Source organism: Polistes fuscatus, unplaced genomic scaffold (assembly GCF_010416935.1).
Source record: "Polistes fuscatus isolate 324 unplaced genomic scaffold, CU_Pfus_HIC Scaffold6, whole genome shotgun sequence".
Taxonomy (NCBI): domain Eukaryota; kingdom Metazoa; phylum Arthropoda; class Insecta; order Hymenoptera; family Vespidae; genus Polistes; species Polistes fuscatus.
The window spans coordinates 5,159,631-5,174,398 of NW_025113140.1; the positions used below are offsets into that span (position 1 = coordinate 5,159,631).

General features: G+C 30.6%; 2 protein-coding genes across 5 annotated transcripts in view; both read left to right on the forward strand.

The window, feature by feature from the left end:
• The first annotated feature begins 6,991 nt into the window (after window positions 1-6,991).
• Window positions 6,992-9,747, forward strand: LOC122523491 (DNA-directed RNA polymerase II subunit Rpb4-like). Of its 3 annotated transcripts, none has more exons than XM_043645261.1 (3): window positions 6,992-7,150; window positions 9,139-9,319; window positions 9,493-9,747. In XM_043645261.1, exons 1-3 carry the CDS (start codon window positions 7,087-7,089, stop codon window positions 9,665-9,667), a joined length of 420 nt encoding a protein of 139 aa, XP_043501196.1. In that variant the 5' UTR covers window positions 6,992-7,086; the 3' UTR covers window positions 9,668-9,747. The 3 variants fall into 3 exon arrangements, with proteins under 3 accessions (XP_043501196.1, XP_043501194.1, XP_043501195.1); XM_043645259.1 differs by lacking the exon at window positions 9,493-9,747 and adding an exon at window positions 7,308-8,716 and having other exon boundaries at window positions 9,139-9,233; XM_043645260.1 differs by lacking the exon at window positions 9,493-9,747 and adding an exon at window positions 7,493-8,716 and having other exon boundaries at window positions 9,139-9,233.
• Window positions 9,748-12,585: 2,838 nt separating this feature from the next.
• The window catches only part of LOC122523492, an 88,719-nt gene continuing 86,536 nt past the window's right edge, over window positions 12,586-14,768 (forward strand). Inside the window, exons 1-2 of one of the 2 annotated variants that reach the window (XM_043645262.1) lie at window positions 12,617-12,786; window positions 13,218-13,628. The gene's annotated coding sequence lies outside the window, so the exon portion shown is untranslated. Of the gene's footprint in view, window positions 13,629-14,768 lie in introns of both variants that reach the window. The other variant, XM_043645263.1, reaches the window with a different exon arrangement.

Genomic DNA, 14,768 nt, shown 5'->3' on the forward strand with positions numbered 1-14,768 from the left:
AAAGTGTACCTAAGCTTATATAATTGTCTACGCGTTCATCGTATAATAAAACTAATATTTTTACTTTTATAAATCATGAATTATTTATTATCAGAATTGTGAAATTAAATTGCTGACGTAGAATTAACGCAAGCAGACGATTATCCGATCGCTATTTTTTCAAATATTTGTCACCGTCCAGTATAGAAGAAACTTTAAAAAATATGCCAAAAAATATAATGTTTTCGTTGGAATGTTGGAAGAAACGGAAAGGAGTATGACAAAGTCTACTAGTTACGATAGTTCGTTTAAGTCTTTGTGGTCTTACAATAGAATAATTGTTTAGCGGGGAAATCCAAGCTGCTTCTAATCTGACTCAGAAAACTATGAAAACGTTTTTTTTTTTCCAATAAAACCAACAAAAATAATAAAAATAAATAATTCGAGTTAAGCATTGGTTCCATTATTTCTAAAATTATGTTCAAACGATATTTTATTTATTCTAAAAAAAAGCAAAAAAATTATAATTAAATGCAAGAAATTTAATTAATTATTTCAAATATAAAATTATGCACAAATTTATTATTAATATTGTTATTGTTATAAAATAAATCATTGTTATTTTAAAATTATATTTTTTATTCTAATCAATCTTTTTATTGTTTATAATAAATTTAATTATTACGATAACAATCAAAAGCATTTGATCTTTTCGAATGTTTTAATAGGTCAGCAATACGTTGAGAAAAATCGCGTAGATATTTTCTTTTTTCTTTTTTCTTTTCTCAATGAAAAATAAAATAAAGCCAAGCTTCCCAGCGACTTTCAAGATCGCGTTCGACGATCTCTTCTCACGATCGAGTCCGGTCATCCGTTCGACCTTCACCTTCTTTTTTTATGCGTAGAAACTTGCGACTTATGTTGGCGGCAAGAAATACCTTCCACCGGAACGCAAAAAACAATTCATCTACATCGAGGACGATGATCAAGGATGAATAAAAGTGAATAAATATTTACTACGTTAGGTGAATACCTTATCGATTTTCTATTATCTTTTGTTTCCAATTTATTTCTATTTATAAATGCATACTAATAACACGTAAACACAGATTCTTTTTTATCATCCAATCTTCATTTTGCTAAATAATATTTTTTTTTTCACGTTTATTCGGTTTTTGGTATTTTCAAATCAGAATTGTAGGATTTTGGTGAAAAAATGGAGTCTGGTCTAATTGGACAGGGGGATTGAAATCTAAGTTTTCTGTTTCTTTTTTCTTTTTTTTTTCGAGCGATTGTTTTATCAACTTAGCTTTGTTTGTCCTGGTGTTTGTATGTTAAATCATTTGTTTCACTTTTGCATGAAAAAACGAATAAACTTTTTACTCGACCCAATTTATATAAATATAATGACAATCTTTTGAAGAAACGTTTCTAGTCTTTTTTTCTAATCGATCGTATTTAATTTGGTAAAATCAATAGAATCCTATCACATTCTATCTGCGATCTGTCATACGTAATTTAAATTAGAATTCATCCCTGTCGCTTTTCATTTGCACAGGACACAATTCGATAATATTTAAAAATTCAATCCAATAAATTTCTCGACTGAAAAACTTCAACGAGGACGATGAACTTCGAGGAATAAGTATATTGAAATTTGATACAGAAAAATCTTATTGAATTTATCCAAAGATAACCTTGATGAACACTCACGTAATTACGAAATAAAAATATTTAAAAGAACTGATGGTTTGTTTGATAAGCATAAAATATTTTTCAATATTTTCTTAAGTGCTCCAATGGTTTATATGTTGTAATTCATAAATGAACGAGGACCATCAAATTTAGTTTAGGAGAGTCTGTTTGTAGCGAATGAAAAATATAGGCATCCCAGAAAAAAAGTTATAACAAGCATAAAATATGGTCTTCTATTTTTCGGTACTGTGTAACACGAAATAAACTAGTTGACTGTATAATAAAACAAAAAAATAATATTAATAGATTTATTATTTGTAATTAATATTGTGCAACTATGTACTTGAAGTTTCGAGTCACATGTTTATACCACCACTGATTTATACACTGCGTTTTATTTATTAAAGAATTTAATTTCCTATTGATTTTATAAACACCTATCGCCTTATTATATAAAATATGTAAATAGATAGTAAAAAAAAAATAGGGAATAGTTATCCGGTCGTTCTAGATGAATTAACTTTATACTCTTTCATAAAATGAGCACATTATAAGAATAAATAAATACATTAACGGGTTATCAGACTTTTAGTGTAATAAAATTACACCTAACAAAACAATAAATTGAAATAAGAATTAACATTGCATATAAATGATCGAACAAGATATCTTTCGAAGTTACGATTATGTATGTACTCGTTCGTTCGAGTTCAGTAGGCTACAACTAGTTTGAAGATAACGCGCATCTATGTGAGTCATCTTATTAGATATAGGATTATACATTGCAATGTCTTTTAATGCAAATCCCTAAAACAACTATCTGTTACTCCAGCTAATTATTTTATCTTATCATTCAGATACACACACACACACACACACACACACCTTTTAGTAATATACAATTATTATATATTCATATAAATTATGAAATAAATGATGACAATGGTTTGACTTATTAAAGTTAATCTGATATAATTATGTTATAAATATATTTTAAAATAAATATCATAAAATAAATGATAACAATGTTTTGACTTAAAATCCACTGTTAAAGATATTAACTGATGAACGCATATTGTTGAAATATAAATGTAATACTTAATCATATTTAAGTTGTTTAGAGAACAGAAAGGAAACAGTTAATCTCTGCGAATTAATAGTGCTAAATTAGTTTCAATTGCATTTATGGGTAGAAGAAGAAAACAACAAGGACAAAAACCGATTACAATCAGCTCGAAAAGTGGTAGTTGTTCTTCTTAACTTGTTAAAAATCTATATCAAGACAGGATTGATCCAATTGGGTTGATTCTTTTCATAACAAATGGGTCGATCATGGTGACGTGTTAAGTTGAACTAGGAGCGGTTCACGAGTCTGTGTGCTTAGATAAACTTGCAAACCTATATTCACACATAATACACACATATACACATACATTTGTGTATACGAAAGAAGTTTATCCAGGTTATCCCGTTAGGATTATTGCTGGACTAACATAAGATAGTAATCGGTTATCAGCAATCGTCTAATCTTCTCTACAAGCATCCTTCTTTCGATGAAACTCGTATTTAGACTCCACCTTAAACTATCTTACTTTTATTCCTATCAACGATCTATCTACGATTCTTTTATTTTATAATAACACGTTAGATGGAACAACAGTTCTCATTCTGAACGTAGAATTATCATTGCATTGACTTTTCTCGAATGGATTCATACGAAAATCTATAATTAAGAAATCCTATTTTTGATCATTTCTATTGAATGAAAGCTTACGTTTTAATCCACGATCTTTATCGATCACGTTTACTCCAACTCTAAGCTTATTTGCAGAGTTACTGTCCTCGTTAAACTATCCAACGTAATGAATCCGTCTCTATGAATAAGAACGCAAGAATTTAACTTATTCTGATACTTAATTGATGAATGAAGTTATTATTAACATTCCTACTAAAACTTCAACACTAGTTTTTATTACGTTTATCATCATTAATTTTTTTATTAGTTGCAACTGAAGATAAGAAGGTTAAAAAGATAATGCATTATGTACAAATTTGACGTTATTTTAAGATATTAATATATATATTTAAATTTGCTCGCACCATTGCGGAATTTTCGTGAGTCATTAATGTTAAAGTGCAACTTTTGTGGAAACAAAAAAAAATTTAAGATAAAAATAAAAAATATGAAAATTCCCGTTCGATATTTTTTTTGCGTATCTTTCAGCGAAGATAATCGAGTTGGGTTTGATGAAAGATCGAAAATATAGGGCGAGTTGTTAGTACCGGGTAATATCGTGACGCCTACGCAATTTCTTTCTTTCTTCCTTTCTTTCTTTCTTTTTATCAGTGGACTTGATGCAGTTCGTAACGAGAGAAGCTCGGCATCGTTTCGATGTACATACTCGATGTGTATGTGTGTGTGCTAGTAAGTGTCCCGTTATATAGTAATACCCGCGGCGATGTTAATGAGATAAATTAGAGTCACAAATGAACCGTAAAAGGTCCGATAACCCCTTAGAAAGGAGTTATTCTTTCACCTCCACTAAATATTCGCGAATGCCTCATTTTTTCTATTTTTTTTTTAATTTTATTCCTAAGTCGAGGATTCATTTTTCATCAGAAAATGTGTAAAGGGTGGTATCATACAGGATGAGCCAATTTAAAACTCTGATATCAAAAATAATTTGTTGTTTATTAAATGGTTGCATCGAAAAAAATGTTTTAACAAATTATTTAACATTTTAAAAGATATTTCGAATTTTAATTTTATTACTTACATCTCATATTCTATATTTAACTTATGTCACTGAATTTGTTTTTCTCGTTTACATTGATTTGATATGTAAAAAAATTTGCATTGAATAATGACTCATCCTGTACGTAAATTATAGCTACAAAATTCTTAAAATTATTTATTGTTTTATATTATGTATATAATTGAGTTATATTAATTAATTTGACTACCATATTTTATTATAACTAAAATTTTATACAGTTTTAAATGATGAATAAGGATTCAATAGAATATGTAAAAATAAAAAACGCTTGGCAATATTCCAACATTTATTTTTCTTTTTAATAGAAACAAGGACTCATAAAAACGTACCCTTTTATAGTAGTCCCTTCGTAAACCTTATCGTATAAGCCGGCACGAGGTATATCGAGAACATCATAGTCATCTTTTTTACTACCATCTCCAATATCGAAATCATGGTATCTTAACGTCATCGCATTCGTGAAATCAGGCTCGTTTTTACTCATCTTCTTTTTTTTTACGATTTAATTACAAGAAATTTAGGTTAAATCGCAATGAAAATGTTCAAGAATTTTTGTATTCGATACGAAAGAAAAATTAGTATAAAAATTACCCTGTTAAACACTTCAATAAGCTCGAGAATTTCTTTAATATCTCCTCAACAAATTTAAATACTATTCTTAGTTTAAAAAAAGGATGAAAGGAAAAGAAATTAACTTGGAAAAAAGAGCACGATTTTTCATTGTTTTCCACGAAACTGCAATTCAGTGCTATTACTAGTGCTATTATTAGTACTATAACTAGTGCTAATATGTTTAAAATTGATGATTATATATGTTTTTAAATAATATGTATGTGTATACCAAAGAACAAAACTTATATAATCGGAGAATTATTTTATAATTATAATTTTGACAGTAGGGTATAAATCATAAAATTTATGATTTATTTCTGATAATAAAATTGATTTATTTTTACATGGATATATTTCACTAGTTTATCTTATTAGTCCATTGTAAATAAATATTAAAATAATTCAAAAAAATGTCTTTAATATGATGGTTAAAATGATTTCGTTAGATAAAATTCTAATGAAAATATTAGAAGGTTAGAATTATGTGTTGGAATAACGGTAAGATTGTATTTGAAATTCTTGACCGCGAGGGGCCAGGCCATATTTCTTATTAACTCACCATTAATAGTATGTGTAGATAACTTTAGAAGACACAAGTATTTTATTTTCTTCTTCATCGATACAACAAAAATCTTTTCCTCGTACGTTGTTTTTTATTTAACGAAAACTCGTACCAAGGCAAAAGGTTCGCACGAAGAAATTAATACAACGAGAACATAATAAGTGTTGAGAAACATAATAAGAGTCGTAAATCGCAACAACGATTTTATGAACGAACGTTAATTCTCTAGTTTTCTTATTATTATTTTTTATTATGTTCTCCTGATTCCAGTCGCAGCTAGTCTCATAGAAGATATAATAAAAACCGGTTTATGCAACTCATTTATATATACTCATACTTCCTTACTTCTGCCATTTGTACGAGAGTTTTCGTTTATATTCACTTTGATTATTTTTAGACGATTATATTTGCGTTAAATTGTAGTTACCGTATTTGAATATTCGTTAACATCGAAAAGGTCAATGTTAATTATTTCTTAATAGGTTACATCGATGCATTGAACGTGAAATAAACTTTACTAGGCTTCTTTTAACGTTTGTGAAATTTATCGTTGAGAGAAGAAGACAAATTCATGTTAAAACAATTTACAGCTGATTGTAATTTTTGATAAAACATTCCTTTTAAATTAATAACAATACCTACCTTATAAAAGAAGAAAATATACAGTTGCATGATTATCAAATTATAATTGTGAAATGAAAATGAAGTTTCGCCGAATAAAACGTAAGAAAATCAAGCGCAATTCTTTGTTTACGAATGAATGTTCATAATTTCAAGTATCACGAATAATTCCCAGTGGAGATAACAAACCAATAATTAACATACCTAATATATAAGAAGGTAATTTACTCGTATACTTTGTTTTCAAGGAATTTACACCTTCGTGTAAGTTTTACTGTGTCATGTTTATTACATTTTTTACTCGAAGGTTTTTTTTTATTCCAGGGACATGTTTGAGAATATAAAAAGAGTACGTGTACTGTTTCATTTAATAACAAATTATATTTATAAATATTAAAGATGATAGATGAAGACAAAATTGTTAATTTTCGAGTAATTATAATTCAATAATTTATATTATAAAAAAAATATAAAATATAATTTTTAAATTATAATCTAATGCTATATAGGAACTTTAAATTTTCATTACGAGATTTTAATTAAATTAAAAATTTTTCTCCAATAATTTTGTAAAAATAGGGCTTAAAAAGCTCTGTAAATAAATATATATTATTATTATTATTTTAATGATTTTCAAGAATCCGACAGAAACAGATCGCAGCGCCATTATCGATAAATTCCACGTGTATAGAAATCTGTTTTATCCTCGAAGTCGATGACAGCGGTATCGACAAGTAACCAGCGCCAATAAACATTTTATTTCTTGTAGTTGCAACGAGAGAAGCCGTATTTTTGTTTGAGGAAAGTATAAAAGTATAAAAATTAATTAATTAAATTACTATGGCGAATCCAAATTTGACCGATATGACGGAAGAAGATGCAGCGGATTTGCAGTTTCCCAAAGGTATGTACAATTTGTTAACATAAGTATTATTAAAGTAGGTAAACCTAACCTTAGAGGTTAGTTTCTTTTCTTCTGTAATAAGTGAAAATAAATAATGGAAAGAGGTGTATGTACGCGTGAACATGACTGATCTAAAGTAAGGTTTGAAATTTTTCAGACTTCTCGTCTAATAGAAAAGAAAGTCATGGACACAACTTAGAACTCATAGAAGTATCCGTCGTGAAGGATGAAACCCTTACTTCAGATCCAACGTGTTACGCGTGCAAAAGTAACCTAAAAGAGCCTTACGTGAGGTGTGCAGTATGCACCAATGTGGATTTGTGTCCGTCTTGTTTTTCTAAGGGCTGTGAAATAGGTGATCATAAAAATGATCACGATTACGTTATCACTAAGAATGAATTTGAATTGATAAATGGTAGCGGTTGGACTGCTAAACAGGAATTGGATTTGCTCAGTGTAATACAAGAATGTGGATTTGGTAATTGGATTGATGTATCCAAAAGAATAGAAGGGAAAACTATGGAAGAATGTAAGGCACATTATTTAGAACATTACATTGATAATCAGAGTTTACCTGGATTACCGAAAATCAAAGAAACCCAAGCAAGTTTATTTGCATCCGAACCGATCCCCTATTTATTTAAATTACACGATTTGGAAGAACCCCCAAGATTTGCTTCGAATTCTCTTAATTGTAGAATGTTAGCTGGATATAATCCTGCGAGATCAGACTTTGAAATAAATTTTGATAATCACGCGGAACACGTTGTTTCTCAATTAAACTATGACGAATTTGATTCGGACGATGAAAAAATTAACAAACTAGGACAATCTTTACAAGTAGCCGTAGTTCAAGCCTATAACAATAGATTAAGGGAACGTAAAAGACGAAGAAGAATTATTCGAAATCACGGGTTGATTGCAATTAGGAGAACGATTTCTTGGTTGCAAAGATACGAATTTACGATAACGCGTTCGATCGCTGAAAGATTGTTGATTTTTATGCAGCTCACTGGGGGAATGGATTTCGATTATTTTATGGAAGGTCTTCATCGTAGTGGCGAACTTAAAAACCACATTCACAAACTTATCGATTTAAGGAGCAATGGGATAAAAAATTTTTATAGCGTGTCGACCTATCAGAAATTATTGAAACTGCGTCAGGAAAATGAGAGAGAGAGAAAACAATATTTGAATAATCCAGAATATAGTTGGAAGAAAATATTACCGGAAAATGTTATTACGAATTCGAATTTATCAATACCGCATAATATCTCCCAGAGAAGAGCAGCACCACCTCTCGTAATTAATGGCCTACCTGGTTACGAAAGGCTTACGAGTGAAGAAAAATTATTGTGTTCGGTTACCAGAATTGTACCAACGAGCTATTTGGATTACAAACATATTTTAATTACGGAAAATAAGAAATGTGGTTCCCTGCGTTTGGCTCAGGCTCGCGTTCTACTTAAAATCGATGTTAATAAAACACGAAAGATTTATGATTTTTTGGCAGACGAAGGATACATTAATAAACCTATTTAACAATAGTATATTCAATTAAATTGCGTAAGTGTCTCTTTCTGTTAAGTTTATTATTGTATTTCTTTCTACAGTTACGTTAAATTGGAATTCTGTAGTTAATCAATTAGATGTGCTTGACGATTATTATAGTCATGGAGAAATCGCAATATTTTGTGTTATTGGTATATCATTGTCAAATAATTTAAGTACACATTTTTTAATAAGATCACTACAACAAATGTTAATCAATTTTTTTACATGACGAGTATACTCGTCAATCACTGCTAACCAATTAAATCAAAATGATATTTAATAATATTAAGAAAATACACGCGCTTGATATCGACCCACCTCTGCCCATCTATATTAATTATTTAAAAATTACTATTATCATTATTATTATTATTGTTAAATATAATTTCGACTTGCATGAGTATTTGTAGAAATGAAATAATTTGTTTGTTTAGAATTCGAGAACGCGGAAACGTTATTGATATCGGAAGTATACATGCTATTGGAACATAGAAAAGCACAAAACGAATCAGCAGAAGAAGAACAAGAATTTTCTGAAGTTTTTATGAAGAGTTTAACTTATACGAATCGATTTGGACGATTTAAAAATAAAGAAACCATTGCAGCTGTCAGAAGGTATTAAAATTTTCAAATATTGTTTTTTCTTGACTTACTTTCATATAATAAAATTTTTAACGAGTTACAAAATATTTTTGTCCATTGTATTTGTTAAATATACATATATATACATATATATTCATATATGTGTATATATATATATATTTGTATTTATTAATTATGTTGTACAGCTTGTTATTGCAAAAGAAACTTCATAAGTTCGAGCTCGCTTCCTTGGCAAATTTGTGTCCAGAAACTCCAGAGGAAGCGAAAGCTTTAATTCCAAGTCTTGAAGGACGACTTGAAGACGAGGAACTGCGAACAATCCTCGAGGATATTCAAACGAAGAGATCTTTGCAGTACTGACCATCATTTCGATTGTTTTATATTTTACGATCGGTCACAGTACTATAATTATTTAATATTTTTCGAATATCTCATATTTATTTTAAGATTATTATTATTTCATTCTTTTGGTAATAAAATATTCATCGAATTATAACGCGTTTATTCGATTTTTATTTTTTACACGTCAATACGTCGATTATGAATAAATTTCGAATTGAGTTAAAAATAAATTTATAAAGTCTTATGATTAAAAGAAATGAGCCGTTTTTATCGAAAAGTTGTTCTACAATTTTGTTATCACTTAATGCTGTTAATTGTAAACCTAATTATTAATTTTAATTTATTTTGAATGTTAAAAATTACGCATAAATCAAGAATTTGAGGATCTGTAGAAATTTTAAAACTGAAATTAATTGCTTTATTCTCTGAACGGCTCAAATATAAAATTTTGATTTAACGCCGAGGATAATGTGTTAATTTTATTCTTAATCGAAGCAAGCACGAACACAATTAGAGTATAGATATACAATTATGACAATGAACAGTCAAGAAAATGATTAATCTCATAAGAAAATTATTTGTAATATAAAACAAATGATAAAATTCATAAGTAAGAATTTTTAGGCTAAAAACATTGTTGTAATAACCAGCGCAATTGCGTCGATTTGCGAGAGTATAAAAGCAAAGTATCATCACCAAAGAAGACAACTAATAATTTCAGGGAACGACAACCGCATATTAGTAGTCAAGTAATTGCATATGGTTGACTTTGCACGTTTGAGAGCAACCTGTTATTATCATCCTAAGAAGTTCTTGAGTAATCGCGCTAACAACATCCAGTCACAATGTTCCTTGTACTTTCTTTTTCTACTCGAAGTATCTTAGTTTAAATAAAGATCGAATATCTTACCGAAGAACATTGTAACGCGTATCATGCCTTAATGAGTACCTTCTGATCACTGTGCTACGCTCGGAGACACTTCATCTTATCTTTATACATTTTTACCGAATTACTTTACTTTCTTTTTTTCAATCGTTTTTCACTATTTATGTTTAAAAAAAAAAGAAAGTAGAAATACCTTCCTTCCTTACTAAATTTTGAAATAAGATTGCATGATCGATCCGTAGTAATCTATAAGAAGCAACAACAATTTTAAAATAATAAATTGTAGCTGTCCGTTCTTGTAAAATGTCGTTTGAAAAAATCTATACGCAGTATACATATTGAAGAATATTTTTTGTTACGGAATTGGAAGTGGAAGGTAAAGATGGAAACTGCGGGATCGGCAGTATTTCTTTTGACTTAATCGTTAAGTTACGCCATCTTTACTAACTCATTAGTTCAGTCACATTTGATAAAGGAGACTTTAACGCATGCAAATGTTACTTGATCCTAATTAGATGTTTTTTACGTAAGCATAATCGTCCTATAGAATATTAAACAAAAAATTTGATAAAATTTTAGATGACGTAGAAAGTAGCATCGTTATCGTCGATACGTATGCGCCATACTTTAACTGGATTGCTCTTAAACGGAAAGCTTTTAAGATAATTATGTTGATTGTTAATCGACTATAAACTCGATGCAATTACCATTGATTTTATCGGGAATTGAAAAGGTTCCTGCTAAGATAACAAAACTCTCTCGATTTCGAGGGAAATACTATCTAAACGAGACCATTTGAGTGTACTGGACCTTCCAAGATGCAAACATTTCGGGTCTTATCTTTGGGTACCTGAAACAGGAAATGAAATTCAATTAGTAACAAAATTATTCACAATTTAAAAGTATATTTTATTTTTTTCATGATCTAAACTATTTAATTAAACAATAAAACATAATTATGATTAAATATTCTTTGTTACGTGAACATAACTATATCAAATTGTACATTTTATTAAGAAATGTTTCGATGTTTCTGATAATATGAACAATTTCTCGTAACGTTAGAAATCGGAAAATTCTATTTGAAAATCGCCAATTTGATCGCATTGAAAAAGTTTTTCATGCTAAAAACGTCGAGGACATTGCCATAAAGCGCAACAAGTTTTGCATCTAGACTGGTAGGGTTTAGCAGCCAATCGATGGAATCAATTTGCATAATGTATACGTGCGAGAGTGTACGTTCCACAATGGCTCTCTCTAGTGGAGGCGCTTTCTGTCGACGATATCTGACGATATCTGACGATATCAATGTGTATATGTATAAGTAAATGTTACACATTTACAGATAGATGGATGATAGTATTGAAAATTGTGATAACTGTGGGATCGTCATTAACATATTTTCTTTTCAATACTTTTTTCAAATTATGTAACGATACAATAATCGATTAGACTAATAATTTGGTTCAACTATTGTTGGGATTAAACTTATACTTGCATTCTCTCAAGAATAAAAAATTAAACAAAATAGAATTAAGAGCCTCATTCTTTGTGTATTGTTCGCAAGAGTTTTGTAAACAATTTGAAATTATTGTCCCACATCGTGATTATTCGCATGATACAAAAAATAACAATAACTTCCTTGATTATCATCAACAGGCCGCAAAAAATGGATAGGAAAAGATAATAAGAAAAATTTCGTAGTTAATTCAATTGGGGGTTGAAAATTTGAAGAAAAATCGTCGACGTCTAAAGAAAGAAAAAAAGAAAACATGAAATCAAAGCTAGTAAAACTAAAAAAAGAAAAAGAATAAAGAAAAAACCTCGAGAAAATAGGTTCGTTAGGAATAGAAAAGGTCTGGAAGGGTTAGTGAGAGTTGTATGAAAAGTGTAGGATGATTCCGGAAGGTTGTGAGATGGGTAAAAGTAGTAAAAGCGTTGCGCAGATGCGCAACATGCACTAAAATGCACTGCTGCTGGTCGAGCTACGATTGAGCGGGGTTTGCGCGGGCGCTGCACTAGTCGTCAAACCGAATTTCACCGAATGAATCCGAAGTAAGCCGGCCGGGAAGCTGAGCGATTGGTTAGTTGTCATAAACCGAAGTATTCCGATGTTTACCGAATTCAAAGCCGAGTGAGGGGGCTAAATGAGCGCGCGCAAAGCGCCAGGCAGCGAGTGAGTCTCTCCGCGGATAGAGGCGCACACACAGCTCAAAATATATTCAGTGTATTGCAAAGGAGCGCAATAGACGTGTGTCGCTGTTCCGCGTTTCGCTCTTGCCTTAGCTTACATTCGTTTGCGCGCGCATCTTCTCATCTCTTTTTTTTTCTCATCGGTCGCGGTGAACGCGACGAAACGTTTCGATATTTTATTTTTTTTCCTTATTTCTCTCTCTCTTTTTCTCTCTCTATTTTTCTCTTTTTCTTTTTCCACCCTTTATCTGTCGAAAATATATTTTATTTAGAATTTTATGACACGCGAAACGTGTCTTTCATTTTAGTGGGAAAAAAGAGACAGATTCGAAATTGGACGCGTCTTTTATTTTGAAAAAAAAAAACAAGAAGAACGGATAATTTTCTTTTTCCTTTTTTTTATCCCTTCCTATTACCTTCTTCCTACCCTACCTTCTCGTTTTTATCTTCTCTCCTTTTCTATCCTTTTATAACTTTTCTTTGACGTAGAAACGTCGAAGAAGAAGAAGAAGAAGGAGAAGATTCTAAGGGATCACCAAGAGGATACAACATCCTCTTGAAAGAGTACCGCGTGTCGGAGAGATTTTCTTTCTCTCTCCCTCTCTCCCTTTCTTCCTTTATCTCTCTTTCTTTCCTTCTTTCTTTCCTTTCTGTCGATCGTGAGTCGAGTTGTAAACGTTATCCACTTTTTCTTCGCTAGAGAGGATTTTTATGTGAAATCAAAAAAAGTTAGAGAAAAGAAGAAGAAAAGAAGAAGAAGTAGAGGAAGAAGAAGAAAAAGAAGGTGGAGGAGGTGAAGAAGGAGGTGGTGGTGGGGGAGGAAGAGGAGGAGGTTATCGCTCGTGACTAGAAAGGAGGAAAGAGGATCGACGATCGGAGCTTTTCCCACGAGAGAGATCGGTGAGTCTCCGTCAGCAATGTCGTTGTGATACCAAATGAAATGGCCGAAGGTCGAGATGAGAGAGAGAGAGAGAGAGAAAGAGAGAGAGAGAGAGAGAGTGTGTGTGAGAGAGTTCCCTATCTTCTTTTTCTCTCTCTTTCTCTCTGTCTTTTTTTCTTACAGACTCTTTTACGAGAAAGAGAGAGGAGAGGAGAGGAGGTCGTTTACTTCGGCCGCGACGCGACGCTTCCCGCAAATTCGCATCGGTGATTTCTAACAGACTCTCCAAGTGCATCTTTTGCTTTGATTTTTTCATTCCATATCTTTTAGGTTGTCATAGAAAAATTATGATTATTATTTGAATTTGGTTCTCCTACGTTCAAATAAACGAACCTAAAATCTACCTCAATTATTCATTTTCGTGCAATAATTTTATTAGTTGCACGCACAATTATTTTTACTTCATTAAAATTTAATGAACAGCATAATTTAACTGATTTTTCGTGCATCTTTATAAATTATAAGAAAGATTATAAATTAGTCTAACTGTTATTAGCTTGTCTGTTAATTAATTATGCTAATGTAGTCATTATTTGTATGGTTCGAGTAAACTATTCAATTTTCGTACTACGTTTCTAACGTTTACTCAATAATCCAATATTTTTGCACGTCTGTTTAGATTTGATTAAATTTTTTCATAAACAAGATAACCACTGCGATATTCCCTTAATGATAGTAAAAAAACGGTCGTTGACATAGAAATAGAATTCATTGAAACGTTATAGATTCGTGTCAAATGTTCTGATAACGTGAAACACAGATGCATAGACTTGTCATTATCGGTACACCCGTATTTTCTTCCTCATTTATATACCTAATTAAAAACGCTATAAATTGTTTTTTTTGTTTAAACTCTTACGAATGACAAATGCAAACAGACACGATTTAATATTTGTTCGGGGACAAAATATTTCTTCGTATTTGAATGCAACAGTTAAACCATTGTTTGTTCATATGTTCTATCGAACATTCTCTTCAAATGCTTTCAAATTGTTTTATGGACGATATTTAATTATTTTTACCGATATCATGATTGTTACGGTATCGATTTTGTTGAATTTTCTGTCCACAAATTGAATCGATTTTTCCAGATATTGGTC